Source organism: Protomyctophum bolini (assembly GCF_963924005.1).
Source record: "Protomyctophum bolini genome assembly, chromosome: 8".
NCBI lineage: Eukaryota > Metazoa > Chordata > Actinopteri > Myctophiformes > Myctophidae > Protomyctophum > Protomyctophum bolini.
The window spans coordinates 44,906,724-44,934,659 of NC_137869.1; the positions used below are offsets into that span (position 1 = coordinate 44,906,724).

Below are 27,936 nucleotides of genomic sequence, written 5' to 3' on the forward strand. Positions count from 1 at the left end.
CAAATGTGAATGGGTGAATGTAATGCACTATGTAAAGTGCCTTGGATATAAAGGTGCTATATAAATGCATCCATTTACCATTTTCTTATTTTACCATTTATTGTCAATGGGAATTTAATGTTTGTGTAAGGTGAAAGTCTACACTAATAGCTGAATATAGCCTCAAAAATGTTCATGGTCAATAATGGTAATATAACATTTACGTGGCGTGAACATGATGCACGGCACATCGTAATCAGACTTCATTTCAACGTCTTGTTTATGCCCCGACATCATGGATACACAGGTTCTGTAGCCATTTGCAGCGATTGTAGAAATATTAGACCTTATTGTCGAACGTTTAAGCATGTTCTCATCATGTATACTTCAATTTTAATTGAAAACATTTTTTTCCTGCAAGTATTTACAGGTATCTCTTTTATACATTTTGGAAAAAATAGCCAATGTGCCCATGCATTCGTCCTGAGCTTCTCTTTGAGCTGCATGTAGACTTGATACTTGATATGTCCAGCAGATGGGAGTGTTCTACAGAGCAGCTGATTGTGTGTTGGTTTGTTTGATTGATTGAAATATGTATTAACAGTTTGCAGAATTACAGTACAATTCAAGCACAACTCAATACAGAGACTTGTTAACTGTGAGTGGACGACCTGACTAAAGCATTACGCTTGTTTACAAGAGGGTCCACCTCGTTCAATTCATCAAAAGAGGAGTAGGAGTGCTGCGGTAATGGAATGGAAGTCTTCGACATGCACATACAATACGAAAAAAAAGCGTGAAATGCCATTGACAACGAAGGGGGAAATGTACGTCCTCTTGTCCCCACACGCACGTCTCATGTTTGCCGTCGACAATGGAAGGAGAAATTAGGCCAAATGTCCGCCAAATATGACGTAGATCTGTGGCAACTGGCATTCTGATTGGCCAGTATGTGTCACGGCGCGACTAAAGATGTGGAACCCAAAAGTAGAACAGACAGGCAGGAGTAGAGCAGATCATATGCAAGGTATTTATTATACTGAAAACACTGGACAGAACACCATAACATAAACTATAATCAAGCAGGGAACACAAGGGACTGAGGGTTTAAGTAGACACAGGGATCACAATACACAGGTGAACAGAACAAACAATCAACACTGGGATTGGCTGGGAGACTAACAGGACACAGGTGGAGAAAACTAGTAATCACAGGGAGGTGAGACAAGACAGGCAAACACAACTAGGCAGAACAGGAAACACTAGGGCAACACTACATAATAAAAGTGTGCAACAGACTGATATCGTGACAGTATGAGATGATGTATATGATGATGAGCGCCACTCACTTCACACGGGTGTGATTTTTAACAGTTTATACACACAGGTGCTGTAATATATATATATATATTTATAAGCACCTATATGTGAATATATATATATATTGGTTAAAAAAAAGTATAGAGCGTTTGTTCAGTATAGGGGTCTCCCCGCATATCCTGCTCAGCCGCTCTTTAAAATAATCACACCCGTGTGAAGTGAGGGGGCGCTCTTATCATCGTATATACATCATCATGGCGTAACATGTCGATTTGCTCAGACACCTATGGCGTGAATTCTCCATTCATCGTCGATGGCATTTAATGTTTTTAAATTAAATCTACACTATAGAGCTGAATATAGGAGGGGCTATATAGCTATATAGTGCCCTTCAAAAACAAAATGCTTTCACATGGACCACAACATTCATCCAATCAGGATGACATTTCTCTTCCCCAATTAAAATCTGTTATTTTCATCATCATAATTTCAATGTCAGGCAAAGGGCCCAAAGTTATACAGTACAGGTACATTTCATGAATAGGCAACGTATAGGCAATGGGGCCCGGAGCAATAAGGGCCCACAAGAGCTCATTCAAGAATCCACCAACAGGTGGATTTTTGCAAAACACATTTTTGAAACAAAATGCCTCAATTCTATACTCTATCTATACAACCAAATAAACAACCTCTTTCTATACTTTTATGCTTTCATGAACGTCTCGCTATGGTTGCTGCATTGGTATATTCTCACTTATAAAGCCATTCTTGGTAATCTCCCACTTTTTTTACATTTTGTTTTGAACTTGTCCAGAAGTCTCTCAACCTCAGATCAAATGCTTGGCTCCTGGAATGACCTACACAGACCAGACTCAAACGGACTTCTGTGATTCCCCTATAGTGAGCTTAAAAAAGGATTTATTACTAGCCTTTTATTGGTTGCGTATAATTAGACGTTCCTGTTCTCCCGTTGAGCTTCTTCGGTAGTGGGTACTGTAATCATGAGCGTTACATGTTTGCCCCGTTATTGTCTTGTATTTATTGTTATACTGGCAGAGCTGTGTTACTTATTTTGCCTCTTCTCTTGGCCAGTTCACACTTGAAAAAGGGACTTAATTGGTCTCAATGTGTTTTTTACTGATTAAATAATGGTTAAATAAATTAAATACATTTTAAACCTTGTCTTCTGCTGACGCCAGCATATCTTGTATTAAACATGAAGAAAAAAAAAAGGTTCTAATGGATTGTAAGGCGATTAGATTAGGTGCACATTCATTAATTAATATTACAAAACAAATATGACATAGGCCTATCATGTTACTGTACCAAGCATGTTTATCTACCCTTGTCAAGTCTCAACAAGCTGCTAAATACTTTTGATTACTTACTTGCTAACCCATTTAGACCTGAGGACGATTCTACAAATGTCTTCTAAATCAAAAAATGGGTTAACCTCCTAGCAGGTATAACAGAACTTTCTGTTCTGACACAAAGCAATGTCATGACATTCTTCTTTTGATTCTCAGGCAAAGACAGGAGAATCAAGAAGGCTTTTGTCACTATTACTACCTCCAGTATATACTGTAAAAGCAGCCTTAATGTTGGTGTGGGACTGTGCAGAACTGTGATAACATAATAATAATAATACACAACAAAGTAAAGTAATAGTAATAATAAGTAATACTATAGCATTAGAGTTAGAGTCTTGTCATGCTTATTTGTGCGTGAACAAATATGTGCAGATACAATAAGTTATCCTGCAGCAGCATTGTCAGAAAGGGTACAAGAAATCCTAACAATTTTTTTCTATCTTCAGCAGCAGTGTCAAATCAAAAGTGCAAAAAAGGCACAACATTTGTCTGCTTCACTCCGTTATATATAGTTCCAATTGTTTTAGTTTTTTGACAATATGTCCTCATTTGGGCTCTGACAGCTGCAGGGAAAAAAAAAGGGCCATTCACACTGAGCGCCATAACTAAAGCTATATCGTTCACCTACTGTACTACGACTACTACTACTACTACTACTACTACTACTACTACTACTACTACTACTACTAATAATAATAATAATAATAATAATAATAATAATAATAATAATAATAATAATAATTATTATTTTAATAAATATAGTTGGCGTGAATTCTCTCATCCACTTGACGAGAACAATTGTTAATTTGTTAAAACCATATTATTATTATTAATAATAATAATGTTGCCTATTACTTATTGCAAATGAGATAACAGACAGATTTGCATGACTTAATTGGAGAAAAAAAAGAGTAATTTACTTTACAAAACAGCATCGTTGGTAAATGATATATTGTCGCACGCATGCACGCACGCACGCACATGCACGCGCGCACGCACACGCACGCACACGCGCGCGCACATACACACACACACACACACACACACACACACACACACACACACACACACACACACACACACACACACACAATGAGTGTGCAAAAACTCCACCAAAATAATGTGGATCACAAATACTAAGTATAAGTACTCAAAAAGTTGTCTATCATTCACCTAAACGTCACAAAAACAATACATATGATGAATGAGTCATTATATTACTGGTTATATAATATATAATATCCCCCTTGGCCTGTTTGCTGTTCTGTCGCGTTGGCTCAGCTGAACATTTCATTATCAGTCCTTCACACAAGGAGAAATGTTAAACAGGCCTTCGTGTTTGTGGAAAAATAAAGTGCATATGTCCTTATGTAATTGTTGACACAATTGATAATCTTTTGTGAAACAATCTTTAGCAAATACACGTTTTTTTTTTTTAACATGTTGGGATGATATGAGCACTGTGTGTGCGTGTATAAATGTGAGTGTAAAGTGTTACCTTGCACACAACTGCAATCATGGGGAAGGCTCTGATTCTGACAGGTAAGTTCACTGAAATGCATGTTGTACTTTTTTTTATTTGACTTTGTTTGTGGTTAATGAAGTTGACCGATTGTGAAGCTATCTCTCATCTTAGACTAGACTATGTGGAGATAAGTAAAGACTATAATATAAGACTAAGATGACTACATTTCAAACAAATGCACAAGTCAATACAAAAACTGCTACAGGGATGAAACCAGAAAAGACTTGTTTAAATCAGGGTCCGGACCCATTTTCAATTCATCAGGGGTTGCCCACGCTTTTGACTTGAGAGCTATACTTTCAAAATGACCAGCTCAACGAGTTCTATACCCACCAAAAGAATGATGATGCCATTGCTGAAACTAGTTGAACAATGTATCTCAGGGGGCTTTGGAATAGCAGCGCAGTGTTAGTCTAGTTTTAGTCGACTAAATACCATAAGATTTTAGTCGACTAAATCTACAGTTGATTTAGTCGAGTTGTTTTGGCGGGCCTTGACGGGCCTTGCTGAAAATAGCCGATCTGCAAGCTTGTAGGTCTGCTATTTTCAGCATGCAACCAAGTGTAAAATGACTTATACTGGATCTCTTGTCCACTATATAGTCCCTTCCTAACATTTTAGTCTAGTTTGTATTTGTTGACGAAATCGTCAGTATATTTAGTCTTAGTTTAAGTCATCATAGCTTAGTTTTCATCTAAGTTTCCATTTATAGTTTTCGTCAGTGGAAAAAGGTAGTCGACGAACATTTTTGGCTGGCTGACAGACTCCCTTTGATGTTAATCAATTCACCAATAGTTTTTTTCATATATTTAAAATGTATATTTTTAGGGCCATGTGGTCTACCTGCACAGGCTTTGTGATCACAATCTACCTTTTGGGCACATCTATAACTATATCTATATGATTTCGATGGATTTCGATTTCGATTCAAGCTTTGCTAACTACATGCGTCATGCTTTTTCTTACAGGTTTGGCTCTGTTGCTGCATGTGCAGCTCGGTGAGTTTGCTTTTCTCCACAGTTTAAGAAAATTGCACAATAATTCAATGGTTTTAACTGGACAGAGTGTACCTTGCAGGCCTTTATTTCATACAATCAGTGGTCAACAGTAACAACGTATACTGTACTGTTGTTAACCACTTACATATAATTCACATACAATTCAGAAATACGAATGAAATGCAGATAGCATTTCATTTGTTTTTCTGAATTTTATTTGAACAATTCTCGGAACATTACTTAAAGTCTCAAGAAAGTGACACTTTGTAGCCTTGAATATAGTTTTAACCCATTCTGAACGGGAACCCATTTTGGTGTCGGCATCATGTTATGCTTTAGCTATTGAAAAATAGCAGATCTACAAGCTCATAGCGCGCCACCGAGTGGCGCGCTACGAGCTTGTAGGTCTGCCATTTTTGAAAAATCGAAGAACGACTGACATTTTTAGAATCTGATCTCAGGTCAGAATGGGTTAATCAGACCAGTGTGTGTCCAGTGTAAACCTCGTATGAATCTGATCTCAGGTCAGAATGGGTTAATCAGACCAGTGTGTGTCCAGTGTAAACCTCGTATGAATCTGATCTCAGGTCAGAATGGGTTAAAAGCAAGTAGGCCTACTCCACTACTTCACCACAAGTTTCAATAGTTGACTAATATTTGACCAGGAGTATCTGTAATTTGACGTTGCTTTGTCCACCACTGATTGATATTTAAACAGAAAATGTAGGCCTACTTTGTAATGTGAGGACGCTGGCGTCGACTGTTCGCCGCTTCACCTCCCAATGTACGAATGAATGAACCACATTGTAAAGCGCTTTGAGCACTTGGAAAAGCGCTATAAAAATGCAATTCATTATAATGTGTACTACTTCTGAATACTATACAAATGGCTTTGTTCTCACATAGCAGCCAGTCTGTGTCTCTATAAGAGCGTCGGCTGTTTTAGTGGCACTGGGGCTTACCGTGTATACTTTCATCAGCAAAACAAAAAGTAAAGATTCAGCAGCAATGAGCTCAATATAAATAATAATGTAATATGTGATGTCGTATCGGCCGGTATGACCCTGCAAATAATCAGAGATCGGATATCAGTCATAATTTCAATATTGTGCATCTGTAGTCGTTTTAAAAACTGGGGTTTGATTGATTGATTGATTGTAAATCTTATTAACGGTTTGTAGAATAAGCACAGTTCAGTACAAGGTCCTTCTAAGAGGATCGAGAGATACCCAGCAAAGCATTAACCCATTCTGACCTGAGATCAGATTCATACGAGGTTTCCACGGGACACACACTGGTCTGATTAACCCATTCTGACCTGAGATCAGATTCTAAAAATGTCAGTCGTTCTTCGAATTTTTCAAAAATAGCAGACCTACAAGCTCGTATCGCGCCACTCGGTGGCGCGATATGAGCTTGTAGATCTGCTATTTTTCAATAGCTAAAGCATAACATGATGCCAACACCAAAATGGGTGCCCGGTCAGAATGGGTTAAGACAGGTTTACATTGAGGGTTCAATGCCTTGCTCAAGGGGCACTTCAGCGGTGGTAATTTTAACGTGCCGGTCCTGGGGATACTAACTAGCGACCTTTCCGATATCAAGACGGCTCCGCAAACCGTTCGGCCACCGCTGCTGCCCCTTGAGTACTAAGTAACTATAAACCAACCTTTTTAAAAAAAACAGCCTGAATGTCATTCTAAAATGCTCCGGTTCCTTCTCCGTATGCTATAGCTTTCCAGTATCCCACGGCGGACTTCTGTCCATGTGAGAAACAGGAACTCTGCAATGTGATTCAGGGTGAAAGGGACTTCGAGGTAAAGTAGACAGGATAAGACAGATATAATATTTTATATCGTAATTTAATGCATTCGTGTAAAGTTCTATGTAATGATGTTTTTTATTGTTGCATGTAGGCTTACTCACTGCCAATTTGTGCCAAAGGCACATTTTCATTTTATGTGGGTTTTTTTTTATCTCACACCAAATAAGTTTCAATTAAAGGTAGAGTAAGTGATTTCACTCAAAAAACCCTAAGTTCCGTTTTTGGCTGTGGGACCTAAGCCTTCGTCCAATCAGGATAGAGAGTCAAAAACGAAACCTAAGGTTTTTTGACCCCCAGGGGTTAACTGGGGACAGGGAGGAACTCCTTATATGGTCAGCACACTCTATAGTAGAGAGGATTGTCACAACAAAACACAACAAATAAGTGATATTTGAATTAAGTGAAATCACTTACTCTACCTTCAATTTCTTTATCCAGCTCAAAACCACGTGGAATTTGAGAAGGAACGGTGTATATTAGTTTAACAGTATTGTCTGTTTCCCAGGTGTTTGTGTTTGATGTTGGCGGCACAAACTGGCAGCAATATGATTGGAAACTGGTGACAACAGTGGCCATGTTCGGGCCTACATACGATGCTCAGCTCATGTGTCAGGCTCACTCCGTTGGAGCGCGCGTCGTCCTCAGAGGTACAACATTTATAAGCACAAAAGAAAAAACCTCCACTGTAAACATACGTACTAGTATCAACAAAGACTCACTAATACTAATTGTATAGTGTCTGTCTCTATTATTGTGTTACATTCAAAGTTATTTGCATTGGGGGGGGGGGGGGGGGGGGGGACTATGTATACTGTAGACTTTATTATTGTGATCAATGTTGTATCGTTTTCTATATTTCACGTGTGTGACCTATTTAGGATTCAGGAATTGGGTTATACAGACATGTTGTGCAGTGTTGCAAATAATGCAATTTAAGTACTGCAGTTCTCTTTTAAAAGTAGGTTTGATTATAGGTTAACAGCGTCTGTGTATTGTGAATTCTCGTTGTCTTTTTAACCACTGCACAAAAAAGACGTTTCCGAAACGGAAAAATGAAGTACTTTGAAGTCGACGTTGAAAATGAAGTCGACGTTGAAAAGAATGTTTTGCTTACCTCTGGTATCTATCTATACAGTGAAATGTTTTGTTTAGTTTTTTTTCAAAATGAGTTAATTGCACAGGCAGACTCTTCACATACTAGAGCATGTCTGAAATAAGTGTCAGAGCTGAAAAATGTAAATATGAAATAAATGCTTCAACATGTAGCTAGGTGTAATGTTAAAGACCACAGGGGTGAACCTTTCAAGCCTGTTTTCTCAACTCGCTGTTTTCTGCAAGACATTACTCTACAGTATAAGCCATATCTCCAAAACTGCTGGGTCAAACTGAACAACCAATATGTCAATTCGAAGCTATGATTCCCTGCTTTCATATGACATGAGAAAACGAAAAAAAATCCAATGGCAGTCTCTCAGTCAAATTTAGTCACTCATAACCATGCTTTATTGTTGCCGACTGTGAACCCTCGGCAGGTATTCCCAAGACTCTGTCCGCTCTGCTGACCCCCGCCAGCAGGACCGCCTGGATCACCGAGCAGATCGGCCTGGCCAAGAAGCAGTTCATGGACGGCATCAACCTGGACATCGAGGAGCCAGTGGAGATGAACTCCCCCGAGTACCACGCGCTCACCGCCCTGGTCCAGGAGACCACCGAGGCCTTCCACAAGGCCATCCCCGGTTCCCAGGTATATACACAATAAGGAGGGGCCCCCATTATTGTTTATATTAGTGTTTAGTTTCCAAGATGGCCGCAGCAGGGCGTTCAAGACACTTGCCTTGTGTCTGACACCTGACCTGTGTCTGAACACAGCTTTGGACGGATGTGTTCTGCCCCCCCCCCCCCCCCCCCCCCCCCCCCCCCCCCCCCCCATCAAACAAAATGTTTGGTCAAACCATATGGGCTTCCATTGGAAATGCATTGGAGCGGCCATTAAGCACAGACACAAGACAGGTGTCTTGAATGTGTGAACGCAGCCCAGTTAGGGCATATATGTCGACCCCACCCGCTCACCACCTCCGCCCCCACCCCCCTCCTGGTGCTGCGGCCATCTTGGAAACTAAAACACAATATAAACAATTGGAGAGGGGTGGGGCCCGAGAAAGGCACTTATTATTACATGATATAATGCCGCCTAATCAAATTCTCCGTGCCGTACCCCGAAGGCAGCGTTTTCGGCTTAATTTTCACAACTCTCTTGAACTTTCCTGAACAGCATTTTGCGTTGAAAGAATGTTGAACGCCACATCGGTAGCTATAGAGGGTCGCTCCCCGAAATTGCCCGTTGAGAGCTTGTAGATACGCTTTTAAAAAAAAAAACTTTTTCCTCGCAATTATTTGAGATATTCGCAGTTACTTTTTTGCATAATCGTCATTCATTTCCATTTTTTCCCCAAAAATAACACTTTCTGGAAAGATGATTAAAGTGTCAGTGATTTCTTTTCATATTTAAGATATTTGTCATATCTGCCCTGCTGTGCAATTTGTGAATACGAAGCCTAAAAGGCAAACATAAATACAAATTGTAACGCCATATCTTCCGCCAGTCACAATTCTCTGGAGCCGTCGCTGCTCACAATGTGTGTGAGGTTGTAGATCTGCTATTTTTTTAATCAAGTTCACTTTTGAACATAGACCTTTTACTAGAGGTTAGTTGTGCTGTGTAGTACAGCTATACCTTTTAGTTATACGTCAAAAAAAATCAGAGTATCTCTTCAACCACGCGCTTTAATTCCTCCTGACCAATTTAGGTGTCCTTTGACGTCGCCTGGTCCCCAAATCACATTGACGGACGCTACTACGACTACGCTGCCATCGGAGAGGCCGTCGACATTGTGTTCGTCATGTCCTACGACGAGGAGAGCCAGATCTATGGCGAATGCATCGCCATGGCCAACGCTCCGTTCTTCAACACCCTGAAAGGTTTTGGCCGTTTGCTTTACTGGATTCACACTACACAGACTATGGGGGTGTCGCGGTCACGTTTTGTTTTGCTCCCGGTCCGATACCGAATCATTTCGATTTTGAGCATATTGCCGATAAAGATTTTAGTACAATATCCCAAATCGGACACTGAAATATTAATGTTTTTTTTTTTTAACCAACACACAGACAGAAAGGGGTGTTCAATGGGTGTCATTTAGGCCTGACATCGAAAAATAAAAAAGTCTTCTGAAAGAATATATATTCAAAGATTTGTGCTGCATTTTCACGATTTTTCAATAGCTAAAGTATAACACGAGTAAGACGCGCGAACGCGGGAAGCGAACGCAGATCGTAAATTGCAATAACAATTAGAATAAACGAGTAAGACGCGCGAACGCGGGAAGCGAACGCACTCAGCTCCATATATGGGCACAAAAGGGGCCAGGTCCACAACAAACAAATCACTGGCCCCTTTTGTGCCCATATATGGAGCTGAGTGGACCTGGCCCCTTTTGTGCCCATATATGGAGCTGAGTGATTGCTGATGCAACACACTCCATATTTGGATAGCGGGACAGACAGACATACAGACACACACACAGACACACATGATCTGCTAGGTCTCATAGTAAGTGCTCACTGCGTTCGCAATTACGAATTAGTGAGAACTGTGTAGTACTGTGAAATTAGTGAAAACAGGGAGCAGCCATCACACTCATGTCACCATGACTCATGCGTTCGTGTGTCTGTGCCCTTTGTGCCCATATATGGAGCTGAGTGATTTTTGATGCAACACACTCCATATTTGGACGTAGCTCCATATATGGGCACAAAGGGGGGACACACGCACGCACAGACATGATCTGCTAGGTCTCATAGTAAGTGCTCACTGCGTTCGCAATAATGCTTAGTTAAAACACCAAAAGGGGTTCCCGTCCAGAATGGGTTAAATAATGGTCGCTGCCGGACAGCGACCATTATTATACGCGACGATATATAGTTCTAACAATTTGCGTGATTATAATCACAAAATCACACACATTTTACCAATATCGGTTTCGATATGTTTTCTGCCCATGGCCCCATATTATACCAGTGGCCTCATCCTAAACCTATATATAACACACATTTCGATAACGGCAGGTATATGCACATTGTGTGGTCTTTCTCAACAGGCTACAAAGAGTATTTTGATCTGAAGGTCGACCCAAAGAAGGTCGTCATGGGAGTGCCCTGGTATGGCTATGATTATCCCTGCGAAAGCCTTGTGGTAAGAACTAAAACAGTGCATTTTTGGGGACGGAGGTTTTTCTCTTCTGTTGTAATTAAATCATCTTAAAATCGTATAGACTGCTTTTAAAATGGAGCACCGACGTCTGACGTCAATATCGGCAGAGGGCACTATATAAGTCCATATGGGTTTGTGTATTTAATTTTTTTCGTCCAAGTCACTAAAAAGTGAACCTCTACGTGACAGTGTTGAATGGACCCAGGTTCATTTGGCAGACCGTATGGAAAGTATTTGGTGTTCAACCCATTCTGACCTGAGATCAGATTCATACGAGGTTTCCACTGGGACACACACTGGTCTGATTAACCCATTCTGACCCGAGATCAGATTCTAAAAATGTCAGTCATTCTTCGACTTTTCTAAAATAGCAGACCTACAAGCTCGTAGCGCGCCACTCGCTATATGAGCTTGTAGATCTGCTATTTTTCAATAGCTAAAGCACGACATGATGCTGACACCAGAATGGGTTCCCGTTCAGAATGGGTTTACGAGAAGTGATTTCAAAACCTTCTTGAATTGGCGAGAAGACAACTCCCATGGATGCAATGTAATGGCAAAGAAAACCGTGAATATAGAGAATTTGACTTGGTTTGGATCTCAGGGTTAATCTTTCAAGAATCCTGTCAGAAATAAATAAAACAACGGTCAAGTATCACAGCATATATAGAAAATACAGACACACACACACACACACACACACACACACACACACACACACACACACGAGCCTGCAAGACACACTCGCCTATCTATACACAGTGGACTATATAATGCATGCATGTCTTGTCCAGTGAACACCAGATGTCTTCTCCTGTCTCGTTATAGGACAACACGTGCTCTCTCGCCAAAGTGGAGTTCCGCGGAGCGCCCTGCAGCGACGCCGCGGGTAAACAGATGCCCTTCAGCTGGATGATGCAGAACGTCAAGAAGTCCATCTCCGGCTATCAGTACAGCTATCTGCAGCAGGCGCCATACTTCAACTACAAGGTACGGCCATCAGTATACAGCTATCTGCAGGCTGCAGATAGACACGCACGCACGCACGCACGCACACACACACACACACACACACACACACACACACACGCACACACACACACACACACACACACACACACACACACACTTCAATTTCTTTATTTGAATCCACAAATTACTATTAATTTTCACAAGGAAACAAATATCAGCGTTGACAGTTCATGTTCACGTAAGGATACACATGGCATCTCCTTAATTCTCCACGCAGACAAACTGCCTATAAAAGCCGAAACAGAACAGTATTTGGCACACACACGCGTGCACGCACACACACACACACACGCACACACACACACACACACACACACACACGCACACACACACACACACACGCACACACACACGTTAGGTATATACGTTCTAAATTACACCACGCACACGCACACGCACGCGCACACACACACGTCTAAATTACACTGATTATTTCCTCATCAGGACGACGAGGGAAAGTTCCACCAGGTGTGGTTCGACGACCCGGAGAGCATCTGCGCCAAGGGGGCGCTGGTGGGCATCGAGGGCATGAGGGGCATCGGCATGTGGAACGGCGACCAGCTGGACTACAGCGACGAGCTGCTGGCCCAGGTCCAGACCGCGCTCATGTGGAACGCCCTCCGCTGTGCGGACGTTCGCATCCCTTTCCATCTGTAAAAAAAATGCAAGAAAAAAGCAAGTGACCCAAAAAGAGGAAAAACGTGGTGTCTCGGTTGATTCATCGATCGATTTTTTCATCCACCAAGTATTGATCGTTTGAATCATCAAACATTGTTTGTTTTTTGCTTTTATCTTCGGAAATAAAAATCGTCATTTCAGGAGAGATCTTGGTAGGAATCATTGTGTCCTTTTTTTCCCCTCCTCCCCCTGCAGTGCTCTGATGTGGTAAAAGTATAACAAAGTTGTGTTTGTTCTCGAAATGACACGGAGTACTAATACAATGAATTTTCAGTGTCGTCGAGTAATACAATATCATTAAAAGAAATCGCCACAATACATCAGAAGATCGGGAAAAGTAAAACAATTACAGATTCAGAATTCAGATACCTTTATTTGCCATTGTGTAAAACACATAGGAATTTGTTTTGACATTGCGCGTGTACATTCCTTATTCCTTTTTTCCCCCACATATAACAAAAATAACAACATAAATACAACACTGTGCAAGAAGTACCAGTAAGACGCGCAAACGCGGGAAGCGAACGCAGCTCGTACATATTTGGGGTTTTTTAAGATTTATTTTTAAGTTATTATTTTTTTAAGTTAAGTTATTTTTAAGTTAAGTTTTTAACTTAGCCATAACCATATAAGGAGTCCCCAAAGCAGCTATACGTCCAAATATGGAGTGTGTCACAAACAAATCACTCAGCTCCATATATGGGCACAAAGGTGGGACACACACACACACACAGTCAGACATGATCTGCTAGGTCTCATAGTAAATGCTCATTGCATTCGCAATAAATATAAAGTGCAGTTTCATGGAACATAGTGCAAACATGTCCGCTGACACTCCCTATAGGGGGCAGCGGTGGGAGGGAAACCAGAGTCATTTAGCAGCCTGGCGGCTGAGGGGAAAAAAGCTCAGTCTGTGGCGGACTTTTGTATATAGCCTTCGGCAGCCGCAAACCGTCTCCCAGAGGGGAGCAGGGTGAGGAGGCCGTGGCCAGGGTGGGGAGGGGTCGGCCAATGATCTTTCTCCCTCTCCTCAATGCCCATGGAGTCGTGCATGCAGGGACTTGAGGAATGGCAGTGGGCGGCCAATCACCCTCTCCGCAGAGCGTGTATCACCCCGTTGCAGCTTGGCGAGATCTTTTGCAGAGCTGCAGCAGTGGGGAACCAGGTGACGATGGAGTGGTGTGAGGATGCCTGGACTCAATAATGGCTGTGTAAAACTGAGCCCTCATGGTCCTTGACAGTCTGAACTTCCTCAGCTGCCTGAGGAAGTATATACAGCCTCTTCTGGGCCTTCTTCAGGAGGGCCGTGATGTTGAGTTCCCACCTCAGGTCCTCCTATAGGAACCGACGACATGACTCTATACTAGGGGGTCACCTGGGTGCCTCCCAGCATGACGGGAGGGGGCGGGGGCTGCGTTCCTCCTGAAGTCCACCACCATCTCCACTGTCTTTAGTTTAGAGCATTGAGCTCTAAATTGTTGTTACTGCACCTTCAGATCAGCTAAATGACTTGCAGCAGGATGTCCCTTCCAGTCCCCCCTGTGAGGAATTTTTAAAGGTTTTAAAGTAGTGTAACCATTTCCCCATGATTTAATTATGATCACCAAAAACCACGAGATCGGTAAACGTCAGGCTCGTCCGTGTCTTCATTTGGTACGGTCTTTCACATACTGCAGTGCCTGGTTTGTGTAATCCCGCGCTTTTGTAGGTGCCTCCGATAGAGCCAAGATTGACGTCCGCACCCCAGAATTCCACGAATTAACGGGGGAGAATTCAATCTTGGGCAATGTTGGAAGTTGAGTCTCCAGTCCAAAGTGCTTCGTCCACTCCTCTATTGCAGGTGGTATCGCAGACTTAGCTTTGCCCAAGACTTCTGACCCCTGAGTGCTGTTCCCCAAGAGCCCCGAGTCATAAACAACATACACAGCTCCTCCTGCGACAGTCGCCTTGGTGGCTAATTTTAGCACAGGCAAAATCTTGGCCGCCATTACCGCAAGCGTACACTGTCTGTGATTGGTATTCTTTATGAAGTGCGTTAGTTGTTATTATTAATATCATGGACTCTTTCTACGTGTAGAATACAGACTCTTATGCAATGAACGAGAGAAAGCTAACTACTCGCTACATGAAGGGCAATCCTGTTAACAAGAGGACGTGTGACCAATCTGAATCACGTAGTCACGACAAGGCGCTTGCGCGCAGCTTTTTATACGAGGTGAGATCCATATATGGAGATCTTGTTTTTTCTTTTTTTTTAATCTTTACATTTTATTACACAATTGACTTTGTAAAATACAGACCTGGCGACAATATTATGATCCTCAGTCAGGGTATAGCAATTAACATGAAAATCTATCAATACCACATACTGTACATTGTGGCATTTCTATTCATTGTGGAACATCTGTGAATATTCGCAATCCATGCATTCCTTGGATCTCATCCTTGAGTGCCTGATTGACAAGTTGATGTTGTTGAATGGTTCTTTTCCCTTTGAACTCATCAGACTCTATATGGATCTCATACATGGCACCACATCCACCTGAAATATCTACAACTTTGAGCGACGAGGCTAGGGGAAACTTCTCTTTGAGTATCTGCACAATGCGGACTTCTCCATCTGTTTGTGAAGACAGACATCTCTGCAAACACCTAGAAAGAACAACTTGATTGATGCGAAGAAATCCAGAAACGGACATCATAGTTACAGCCAACCACGTCCTGTTTTCGACACAAACTGTCAATATTATGCAACAATGCAACTGCAATTGCGCAGCATTAAAACATCACTATCGATCGATTAGCCATATATGGAGATCTAAGGGTCTCCGTGATGTCACGTGGTGTCACCGGGCATAATGGATTGGCAGCCATATATGGTGGTCATGATGTGACAGACATAATTTATTCGTGATGTATTGATTGATGACGTCAGCCATCTCCATATTTGGGCATGGTTTCCCTCAACCCGGTGCTCATCATCCATGATGAGGTGCTCATCATCCATGATGAGCACCAGCCTGGTGAGGAGGTTGTGCACGCTGCCATCACCAGGTGGTCAGCCGTCTCTGGTCTCATCTGGATGGGTTGGTAGAAGATCCTCCACCTAGAGCAGGGATGTCAAACTCAAATACACAGTGGGCCAAAATAAAGAAATGGGTACAAGTCGAGGGTCGGACTGTGTTTCAACACACGGGCCATTTTTTGGGAAGTTGACCACAAGTGATATACTTTCACTGCTGATCAAATAGTGAAGAGAAGACGCATGCTTGCGCTTGCGGGCCCTCGATACGTGACGATGCATTCGCAGTGCATTGTGGGACTTGTAGTATTATAGTGGTCCGTGCAATATACCAGAGGGCCAGTTCTAATACTAATTCAATATCACCCCGCGGGCCAAAGATAATTCATTCACGGGCCTGATTTGGCCCTCAGGTTAATAATCAGAATTCTAGTTAGCTGAATTATTGACTTCAGAAGTTATTGATTTCAGCTAATTACTAGTATTAGAATGTTATTGACTTTTTTTAATGTCCAATATATTTGTATTTGGTTCATAAAGTTAACATATAACTAAAGGCATTTGAAATTAAATAAAAAGGTTACTTTTCAGGATTCCAATTCAAAAATATTTTTTTGTAAAGGCATATGTCATGTGAAATTGGTAGGATATTTCCAACTCTGCAAGCAATTCAAATCGCGCAATTAAAATCAATGTTTTAAGTCAGATGCTTAAGCCATTTAAACATAGTTTTGCATGATGTGAGGATTTGTCTGCCTGTGCTGGAACGCTTTCATGACGGGACGCGTCACGCATGGAGTAGGCCTATAGTGCAGAGTGAAATGCTGCAGCTGCGGATCGAGACTCAATACAAGTCTAGCCTAATCTACAGCAGACCGATGTCTTTCTGGAGTTGCGGTATATGCAAATCTCCTCCTGTTTAAGGATAAACCCGCGTGTGTGTGTGTGTGTGCCTATTTGTTATTTAATTCATGGTTCACAGGTTCAGGTTTTCGTTCAGTAATATATATCTTGTTGTAGGCTATATTAAGATTTTAATAATTTAATATAGGCTACAAGTTGTAGCCTATATTAAATTATTAAAATATTTATTCATTAGTTAGTTGTAGCCTACAACTAACAGCGTGGATCAAATTATTGACTGGGCAAATTAGCATGGGGGGGGGGGGGGGGGGGGGGGGGGGCAACATGTGCTGCTCCCGTGCTTGCAGTTATGGTTAGGTTAGGATTTGATGTCGTTCTAAGGCCTGGACCCGATAAGAGCGCTCCTCACTTCACACAAGTGTGATTATTTTTTCCTTCTTTTTTTTTAACAATTTGCCCATATATGGGCGTGTACTGATTCCATCAGGGAACTCTGCCTGAGTATAAAGGGACACAGGCAGACAGAGACACATAAAGAGATATATATGGGCATGACGCGATACAGACCGACAGACTGGTGCTAAACCTATACATTCCCATATATGGAGAGAGGGATTTCCCTGATGTCATCAATGGTCTGACATCTGGTGTCATGGACTGGCCTGGACTTCATATTTGGGCATGTCTGGTCGTCGACTAAAACGAAAAATGTTTGTCGACTACCTTGTCTCACTGACGAAAACTAAATGGAAACTAAATGAAGACTAAGCTATGATGACTAAAACTAAGACTAATGTATTATACAATTTTGTCAACAAATAAAAAGTAGACAATTTTTTTTGGAAGGGACTAGTGGACAAGAGATCCATTTTACACTGAAAATAGCCGATCTACAAGCTCACAACGCGACGCGCTGCAGCGTGTTGTGAGCTTGTAGATCGGCTATTTTCAGCAAGTGTAAAATCAGTCATTACTGATACATTTTGCTGCCAAAAACACTGGTTTGACAACAACTATTTTATTTTTGAGGGGTGATTTTTGTGTCCATACCTCCATATCTCTACGCCCAAAAAATAGGTCCATGTGATAGAGGGGTCAAAGTTGAACGAAAGTTGCACTAATATTTTAGAAATAGGTCAACAATACAAATTACGTTAAAGTTTTGTGAATTAATTTACTTTTACTGCGTGGCTCCAGTGCCCCCCCCCCCCCCCCCCCCCCCACAAAATGACCGGAACTACTTAATATTCACCTAAATCAGAGCAGAACTCCCACCACGGTACATTTCTTCAGTATAGGCCTCTAGGCCTCCTCAGGGGCATTTTGACATGTCAGACCAGGGGGGTGGACATCTGTGCTGCACTGCAGCCAAAAGGGGCTCCATCGGTTTTGGGTTTTTGCCAGGAGCCAGCCAGCCAACCTGACTCCCCCTCATCCTGTGGTGACGGCTGTCCATTAGATCTGCAAACCAACCTCGGTAAGCGCGGATTCCTCGTCACCATGTTGGTATATGAGTCACCCAGGTGTTGAAATAGAACGAAAGTTATGTATATAACTAAGGTTCTATGAATACCGGATGACAGCCAGAGTTCATTGTCACTCGGAATCCCGACGAAAAGATTTCATGAGGACGATCCCTGTGAACTGGGCACCTATATCGGTGGCTCACGCCCACAGGGGGGGGGGGGGATATTAATATTCAAACTCTGCACGTGCGCGCGATGTATATCCAGGTGTTGAAAACACCGCCCTCTGGTGGTCATGCGGTATTCATAGAACCATAGTTATATACATAACTTTCGATTTAAACACTTCTTTTCAAAGCCTCAGTAAAAATCCCAAATGCCAATCTAATATGCCAAATTCCAATATCCCAAATCTCGGCCCCTCGCTCACTCACACTCGGCCACTCAGCAAATGATGGTGAAATTGGTGACGTGCCGAAATATGTGTGGACTTCACACAACTTACATGGAAGTCTTTAAATACGTGGCCTAAATCCCGCCAGGTTGAACTCCGCCAACAAACCGCAATGATTTACGTTCGGACAGACGGACACTGAGATTATGCGATGTCTACACAATTGTGACATATTTAAGCGGGTCACCATTTCAGCAGGTCACCAATTTCACCGTAACACCACCATGCTGGAGTGACCGAGTGGCTGAGATCATGGGTATTGGAATTTGGCTTTTGACTGCATTTGTACCATTTATAGTACAATATTTTGGCTTGCAGCGACCCCACATTGTTTCTTCATGAACAATATTTCCAGTTCTCCAAGATCCTCTTGAACGACCTAGTCAAAGATTCTACTCGATTACTCATCGATTAAGCATTGCAAGCTTGCAGATCTGCTATTTTGCCACTAACAATAAGTGAAAAGATTTGGACATAGAAGGTATCAACCCGACAGAGACAAACTTATCCAATCCATTTTGTAATAAAAATTAACTGAAAGAAAATATATACAAAAAAAAGGACAAACATCAGTGTAACAGACACTAAGTTGTGTTCACTTTATTTAGTCGCATGGATAGTCAGATTATGTCGACTGACTCGACTCAGATCACTTATGTGAAAAAATAATTTGCTACTATTCACAGGTTTTCCCCTGTATGAATCCTGATAACAGATGTGCATTTGACCGAAGCATTTTTTTCCCCACAAACCGCAACTAAAGGTTTTCTTGCCCTGTATGAGTCCTGTATGTGTCTTTTTAGGCCACTCTGAAGACAAAAGCACTTACCACAAACTGTACAAGTAAATGGTTTTTCCTCTGTACGAGTCGTATTTGTAGTGTACTCTGAAAATCACAGCCCTTATCACAAACTGTACACTTAAAGGGCTTTTCATCTGAATGAGCCTTTATGAGTCATCATATGTGATTTTAGATGACTTTTACGATTGCAACCTTTGCCACAAACTGTACAGGTAAAGGGCTTTTCATCTGAATGAGCCATCATGTGTAACTTTAGTTGACCTTTACGACTCCACCCTTTGCCACAAACTGCACACGTGAAAGGCTTTTCACCTGTATGGGTCCTCATGTGTGTGGTTAGATGAATCGCGTTTACACAGCCTTTACCACACACTTTGCAATAATAGGGTTTTTCTCCTGCATGAGACCTCATGTGACAATTTAGATTACTTGTACTAGTGTAACCTTTGCCGCAAACTGTACATGTAAAGGGCTTTTCTCCCGTATGAGTCCTCATGTGATGATTTAGGTCCCCTTTATGACTGCAGCCCTTGCCACAAACTGTACACGTAAAGGGCTTTTCACCTGTGTGAGTAATCATGTGCGAGTTTAGGTGACTTTTACGATCAAAACCTTTGCCACAGACTGTACACGCATAGGGTTCCTCGGATTCAGAGCGGCGCGAGGAGAGGAGCGGGTCAGTGTTGGTTGGTTGCGACGGTACCCAATGCTGTATAGCCTGTACGTGTTCCGCTGAGGTACCGAATACTAGAGGCTCATCGTCTTCACAGTCGTCCGTGTCGGATTCAGAACAGTGCGACGAGAGGAGCCGGTCGACATCGGTCGGCTGCGACGGTACCCAGTGCCGTATGTAGGCTTGAGTCTTCATGCGTTCGGCTGAGGCACGGGCCGCGTTTTCATCCTCGTCACTTTCCACCGCCAGACCGGAGCTCTTCACGTCGTCTGCCGGGAAAACCTCTCGACACTCGGGGAGGTGCAGGAAGTCTACGAAATGTTTTGGAGAAACAAAAATGAACTTTTTGATCCAGATTACCTAGAATCAAATCGTGTATGTCACGACCATGAGGATGTACAGATATTATTACTAAGAGTCCAGGGTTTGATGGGCTTGATTTACTAGCGCGGTCGGGAATAAATTAAATTCTGTTGTGCTACATTATGTTAAAACCGCAGAGAAATTGCAGTGGTTTGCGTGGTATCGAAATAAACCAATACTTTTCCAAATATCGTATCAAAAACCAGTATCGTGACAACACTAATCATAAAGATTTTTTTAACATATATGCACACAGATCTGCCACCTGGCAAAGCAAATATATATATATATCCACCAAGAAAGCTCTCCGTTTTTTTTTTTTTTTACCTCTTCGGTTCTTATTCATTGCTGAACCGTCAAAGTCCGGCGAGATGACATCAGTTTGAACAGACTGCCATGGGTCTGGATATCCTTATTGACAGACGCCTGTTGGGACAGAAGGACAGGGACATGTTAACCCATTCTGACCCGAGATCAGATTCTAAAAATGTCTTCTACATCCCGACAGTTTTCCCATTCTGACCCGAGATCAGATTCTAAAAATGTCTTCTACGTCAAGTCGCTCTTCGATTTTTCAAAAATAGCAGACCTACAAGCTCATAGCGCGCCACCAAGCTCATAGCGCGCCACTCGGTGGCGCACTATGAGCTTGTAGATCTGCTATTTTTTTCAATAGCTAAAAGCATAACATAATGCTAACGCACAGGTCCTCGCTCTGGTGAGAGCAGGAGTGGACCTGGTGAGACGTAGGAGGGGCTCCGGACAGGAGACAACCCACAGAGCCTAGTCCCTCCATGTGCCAGAAGTGTACCTCCCAGCCCTGGCAGAGTAGTTCTGGAGTATTTCCAACGGATTGTGTGCCCCTGGTTTTTCCCCTAATGGGACTGATTGAGGGTAGCTACTGGGACGTAAGTCGGGACTTTATCACTCCCGGCTGGGTCGCCTGAGTGAGGGGTATGATGTTGAGAGACCCGAAACCCCGTTGACCTCAGGATACATCACTGAGGATACGTCCCAGGTGCATCCATACGATGTTTTTTTTTGTTAACACCAAAAGGGGTTCCCGTCTAAAATGAGGTCGCCAATTCAGGCCTGATGTCGAAATTAAAAGAAAAATCCTTTTAAAATGTCTTTGAAAAATCTCATGTTTCTATATCATGAGTGGTTCTCAATATTTCATGTCAAGGACCCCAAAGATAATTTGTATTTGGCCGCCGACCCCCATCTGAAAATATGTTGTTCCAGGAACCCTCCTGAAGCAAAGATGAGTTAAAAACGGAAACTGAGAGAATATATGTTCAAAGATTTGAGGCACATTTTGACGATTTGTCTAAAATAGCAGACCTACATAACAAGTTCAGAGCGCGGCACTCAGTATTATACACAATTATATATTTCGTTGTATTATCTTATATAGGCTTGATTGTTTTTATTTAAATTGTTTGTATTTCCATTTTGTTATTATACTTAAGGAAAAAAAATCAACCTGAATATAAGTTTTGATGTATTGAGAATTTGAGATACAAATAAGGGACAGGACTCGATACGTTTTTAAATAAACTTCTTCCTACTCCTTTTTTGACATAAACATAAGTTACGGATTATGAAAGATCATCATTATTAATTTTGGACACTTTTGTTTTTAATAATCATATTTTCCTTTATTTCCTGTGTCTTTTCTCATTTATATACACTGGGAGTGATTGGGCCAGCCAATGTTGAGATAAAGCGCTGTCAGGGACATTCAGACATTCGCTGAATTTTAGTATGCAAAAACGCAAATGAAACTAGTGTGTACAGTAGCTATCTGGTCAGACGCCACGGACAATTGTTTTCTACCGAGTGGACAGTCAAAATGTGGCGGTTCTGCGTTCTTTACCGTTGGTCCAGCTGGTTTCGTCAGACGCGATTACATTGAACAGCGTGGCTGTGCCTGCTGTAGGCTACTAACAAAACCAACACATTGTACTTTTGCGTCGCACATGGAAAGCGACTGAGAAAGAGACCATGGATATAATAAACACACGGTTCCCCTGTGCACAGCAGAGAGAATACCAACTTAGTCCTCCAGGTACGAACAAAAGAAAACGGACTGAAGCTGAACATTCACAATTCACATTGTATTGGCGTTGACATATCTCCAGTTCTGCTCTGCAGTCGCACAATGAAGGAGTGGTAATATCATCGGTCACTCACTGCTAGTTAGGGCTGCCGTAATTGTCCAAAAATTGGATTCGGATATTCGTTTTAAAAACCCACGTGGATTCGAGCAATTCGAGCCATTCGGATTTCGGATTTCAATTCGAGCCAATCGGATTTTTTAATAATTATATTTACACCAATACAACCTTAGACATAACATTTAAGATCGCATTGCTGGCGCAACTCTCTCTCCGCGCATTGGTGTTGCTGAAAACTGAGATGGAACGGAACGCATACATTCTCCCTTCTCCAGTAACATTTTTTTCTTAAATGAGCAATCCTACCACACAGCCTTATCAAAACGAGGCACGGAGGCAGTGTTAATTCTGCTGCATTATTATTATCTGTGGACTGTGGGTCTGCTGCCGACGTTATGAAACTTTTTAGCTGGCTAGCGCCTATGCTCCGCTGTTATGCTCAAATTAGTGACCCTAAAGAATTCTGAGGCAACATGGCTGGAGACGAGGCAGCCAATCAGAACTGCGCTGCGCTGCGCTGTATAGTCTGTGTTTAGGAAATGTGCGAGGCAGCTGATTTATTCTTCAATGTATGCCGTTGTCGGCGTGTCGCATGGCAAATATAACTAATCTACAAGCTCACAAGTCACAACGCTTACCCATGGCACGGAAAACTAATAATAATAATAAATAAAAAAATATTTTTTATTATTATTTTTAATTCGAACCTTAATTTTATATATTCGGTTATTAATTAAAAAAATTGATTCGAATCTATATTCGGATATAGAATATTCGTTGGCAGCACTACTGCTAGTCCACCTCAAATCTCGATCTCTGCAATGCCCGTCTTGCCTATATTTATTGTTATTCAATATACTACTTTGGTGCAAAATATAGGCTTTTCTAAACCAAGCCCGGTCTACAGTTTAACCAAGTGATTCTCTGCCATTTAAATTTCAATGACCCCCAAATTAAATTGATATAAATTAGCCTAGCCCATTTCATTATTCATGATTTTCATCTCTTGACTGGGACCCTCTGTTGAATTGAAAATGGTGGACCCTATTGTAAACAAGTGTAATGCTTTATGGCGTCGTCCACTCACAGATAACAGTTTTTGTATTGAGTTGTGCTTGAAATGTAGGCCTACTGTAAGTATGCAAACTGTTAATACTTCAATCAATCAAACCCACCAATAAGCCCTTCAGACTTGGATGGTCAGAGCGGCGCGATTACATACAAAGTCAATGCAAAGACGAGAATTGTGCAAACGGGCGTGGCGCGTGAAGGCGAATATATATTCAGGTCTGAACACAGCTTATCCGAAACAAATTAACTAATCTTTCTCAGCTGTACAATTCCACTGGAACACTGAGAGGAGGCAAACTTGTTGTTTGATTAAACAATGTGCCACGAAAAATAGATTCCAAAGCTTGTTATTTTGGCATCGAGGAGGTAGCCTATGTGTCCATACATGATGATCGGCCAACAAAAGACATCTCCCTCCCAGTGAGTGAAGAGCACTGATCTGCCTGATTTATTCTTCGTCGTACAAAGTGTTCCGTGCTGAAAATAGCTGATCTACAAGAAGAATGTAGATCAGCTATTTTCAGCACACGGAGATATGCAGGCTCTGAGAACATTCAGATACTTTTGCCTTCACAATAAAAGTATGCAGCTTTCACAAGTTGGCCCATGAAGACAAGGAAAATGACTAAGAATTCGGTGGCATTTCACATTGCAAAATATTTTTTACAAAACATATTATAATAAGGAATAATTTGGATAATGGTAATGGAGATATTGTAAAAATTGTCACTTTAGAGCCCAAAGGTTTGGACTGCATTTTATTTTCAGCACAACCTTAAACTGACTTTGTGTGTAGAATATAAGTATATTGCCTTTATTGACTGAGTGACTTTGTGTTGGGTTAATTGAAACCATCTAGGCCTACAGTGTTTTGAAGTATAACCAGGTAGGTTGTCGTTTTTGTACACAGTGACCTTTGTAGGGGGGATTCATGATTCAAACCTTTGATGGTGGAATCCACTACATAAATAAATGGCGCCAGATGTGGGGGCATGATAAGATCATGTATTAATACCACGCTAATACAAAGAAAAAAAATGTTGCTACCTAATTTGTGGTGGCGCTACCAAATGAAAAGGTAGGTGGCACCAGTGCTACCTGTGAAAAGGTTAGTCTGGAGCCCTGAACACCACTGTCTCAGAGTGTAGGCTAGTATAAGGCTACAAATGGTAGGCCTATGAATGCTCACATCATAATAGACATCATATGCATGCATACTTGTATTCAAATCATAATGCCTGACACTTCTCAGGGCTAACCTTTTTTAGACATCTGTCAATCAGTATGTCAATGCATTGTTTTGTGGACTCATTTAGGCCTGTTGTTTATGTACACACCATGTATTCCTCTACATGTGTTCAGAATCTCAGATAGCTATAATATTAATACTGAATAAAATGCATTTCTTTATTTTTTTTTAAAAATGTAACTGCCCCTATAGCCTACAGTTTATTAAAAGTAATGCAACCGTTACTTATTCTATAGGTTTGAATAAGCCATGACATGAGCATAATGTACAAAGTGCACTCATCATAATTATGTTGCTCAATAGTTGTTCAAGTTGCGCTGGTTGGAATGTTTGCTCTCAGACCGATGACAATATTGAGGGAATATGATTCCACTTGTGAGCTTGTAGATCGGCTATTTTGGGCAAAGGTTTGGTGTTGAGGGAAAAAGTTAACTACAGTTTAAGAGCAGATTAACTACAGTTTACTGAGGGTTTAACTGGTTAAATGTCTGCAAATACATTAATCCAACAAATTAAATGAATAGAAAGTAATGTGTAAACAAACAAACTAAATCATGAATGTATACACAAGTAAATGTATACACGAGTAACAACACTGTTGATAATGGCAATGATAAAGTCTTGAAGCTATATCTATGAAAATATTTAACCTAGTTGAGAGAGAGAGAGATGAAGTAAGGAGTCAAGGACCACCACCTTATTGCATCAAATTGTGTTGCAGATTAAACTGTTTTAGACTTAATTGTTTGCCACACATTCTCAACCCTCAATATTTAGTCAACTTCATAATTGCATTGGTATAACTGACAATAAACTAAGACTAAGTACAGATTCTGATTCAACTTGACCGTTGGCTCTGTACTTTAGTCTGCTAACTACACTAGCTCTGGTCGTTAGGAGTTATGGTTACCGTAGCCCCTCTCGGAAACCTCCATAAAGCTTTTATGAAATTTGGATTTCGCTTTATATAGGGTCCCTGTACATTACTCAATTTTCGAATGGGGATGTTGGAAGGCGGACATAAACATTCTCGGTAACATCGTGTCTGCGCCGTTTGACGTCTTTTTTTTTGGGTTTGCGTTATTCTGAATGTGTGAACTATAAGTACCTATACATACCGCTGCGAATATTTCCTGTGTCGCGGAAGCCGTTAAGTATTTTTAATCCATGTTTGATTAAAAATGTTGCTTTGATTCTTCTTGTTTATTTACCGTTTATTGTACCGCCTCCCGATGTGCGGTTGGCTTGTGCCGGCTACGTCCCTGCCTCTGATCTGCTCCGTCATAGCTGTAGCACCACTAGCTAGCCAGATAGGCGGTACAATGAGGTGTCAATAAACAAGGTAGGAAGAAGCGACATTTTTAATCAATCATGGATTAAAAATACTTAACGGCTTCCGCGACACAGGAGATGTGTCGGTATGGTATGTAAGGTACTTATAGTTCGCACATTCGTAAGTCAACACATGAAAGAACATCGTAAAAGCCCGCAGAAGCTTTTCTCATGGCATGTTTACATTGTATTTGTGTGTGCGTAACTGGCGGCAGCCCAGCATGAAACAGGACCCAATGGGTAAAGTAATCAAAGTGTCAGAAACTTTACTACATTTGGGTTCTGCTTGCGGGGCTACCTCTACACTAGCTCTGGTCGTTAGGAGTTATGGTTACCTCTACTACAGTCTACACCAACTTTCCAAAAACAGCCGATCTACAAGCCTCGTTGTGAGCTTGTAGATCAGCTATCAGCTAACATTCCCCATCACACAACTATTTGGGGGACACCCCCCCCCCCGCACGTTAAATCTGGGTCCCGGACCCCCTCCCCCTGTTGAAGACCCCTCTGAGATGTTATGATTTCAAACAACAACAGTAGCCCTATGTTTATGTTATAAGGGAAAAAGTAAAAACACATAGCCAGCATATGGTGTGCCTTGACTTACATCCATCCATGGACCTATTGAAATGTTCATTTAGTAACTCCGCTGTAAAAGACTCCATTTGACGCGTTTCTACTGTATATTAGGAGAGGGTTTTCAGTCGCTGTTTGATTCTCGTCCCGTTTCACCGCTATGAAAAACTATTTGTGTTCCGTTCGTCGGCAGCTATAAGGAACAGCAATACGACTCCCGGTCTTCAGAATAAAACTTTACCATCCTGTAGCTCTTTAGAAATACCTTTTACTTTCGGATACGATACCCTTGGATACCTTTCCACGGAAGCTCTTCTCGGAGCTATCAGGGGCTGTTGATTCACTACTAGGCCGGGGCCCGAAAGGCTAGCTGCTAGCAAGTTAATGCTAGCCAACGAGACACGATACTAATGTCGTGGGCTTACAATGATAGTGTTACGGTATGCAACAAAGACGCTTACCCGAAAGACTACCCGAACCTGGGGATCTCAGACTTGCCAGTTCGCCTCGAGAATAGATACTTTTGAGGACGGGTGGCCGGTCCGCTCCGCTAGCCTCCGCCTCTCCAGTATCCATGGTATCCACCACCAGAGTGATATAGTAAGAGAGTGGCGACACTAGCGTTGACTCCCATTCAATGGAATGCGGAAGTGCTCATTCTATCTCAATATGATAGTTCCAGCCATAGGAGCAATGTTTGGAACTATAGCCCATTGGCACCAGCTTTGCGGCGAGATCAAAGCGTGTCGCTACTCTCCTCCTCTATTTATTACCGGTATGTCTAGAAGTCATAATAAATGATACACAAAGTATTTTAGTGGCCATATTAGCTTACTAAATGGATAACTGTTTATTGTGATGCTGCCTCTGCAGTGGTCAGATGCACA

At 41.7% G+C, this 27,936-nt stretch overlaps 3 protein-coding genes and 1 long non-coding RNA gene across 4 annotated transcripts; 1 reads left to right on the forward strand and 3 right to left on the reverse strand.

Moving 5' to 3' along the window:
* Positions 1 to 4,186: 4,186 nt before the first annotated feature.
* Positions 4,187 to 14,338, forward strand: LOC308320266 (di-N-acetylchitobiase-like; the record flags this gene model as incomplete). Its single annotated transcript, XM_080770583.1, has 9 exons — positions 4,187 to 4,211; positions 6,927 to 7,009; positions 7,523 to 7,664; positions 8,550 to 8,761; positions 9,825 to 9,996; positions 11,175 to 11,269; positions 12,116 to 12,277; positions 12,764 to 12,972; positions 14,239 to 14,338. 9 exons carry the CDS (start codon positions 4,187 to 4,189, stop codon positions 14,336 to 14,338), a joined length of 1,200 nt encoding a protein of 399 aa, XP_080626709.1.
* A 305-nt stretch (positions 14,339 to 14,643) lies between these two features.
* LOC308320267 (MICOS complex subunit MIC13-like) lies at positions 14,644 to 14,985 on the reverse strand (the record flags this gene model as incomplete). The annotated part of the gene is made up of 1 exon (XM_080770584.1): positions 14,644 to 14,985. The coding sequence occupies one exon, from the start codon at positions 14,983 to 14,985 to the stop codon at positions 14,644 to 14,646; it is 342 nt and encodes a 113-aa protein (XP_080626710.1).
* Positions 14,986 to 15,302: 317 nt separating this feature from the next.
* Positions 15,303 to 15,796, reverse strand: LOC308319920 (bolA-like protein 3). The gene has a single exon (XM_080770152.1). It carries the CDS (start codon positions 15,697 to 15,699, stop codon positions 15,388 to 15,390), a length of 312 nt encoding a protein of 103 aa, XP_080626278.1. The 5' UTR covers positions 15,700 to 15,796; the 3' UTR covers positions 15,303 to 15,387.
* Positions 15,797 to 19,378: 3,582 nt separating this feature from the next.
* On the reverse strand, positions 19,379 to 27,640 carry LOC308319339. The gene is made up of 3 exons (XR_013964456.1): positions 27,511 to 27,640; positions 20,969 to 21,067; positions 19,379 to 20,589 (listed from the first exon to the last, which is right to left on the reverse strand). It is a non-coding gene; the product is annotated as an uncharacterized lncRNA (long non-coding RNA).
* Positions 27,641 to 27,936: the final 296 nt, after the last annotated feature.

Bases quoted from the DNA above. Each gene is read 5' to 3' on its own strand.
- LOC308319920 (XM_080770152.1), bottom strand. From the start codon at position 15,699: ATGATGTCCGTTTCTGGATTTCTTCGCATCAATCAAGTTGTTCTTTCT.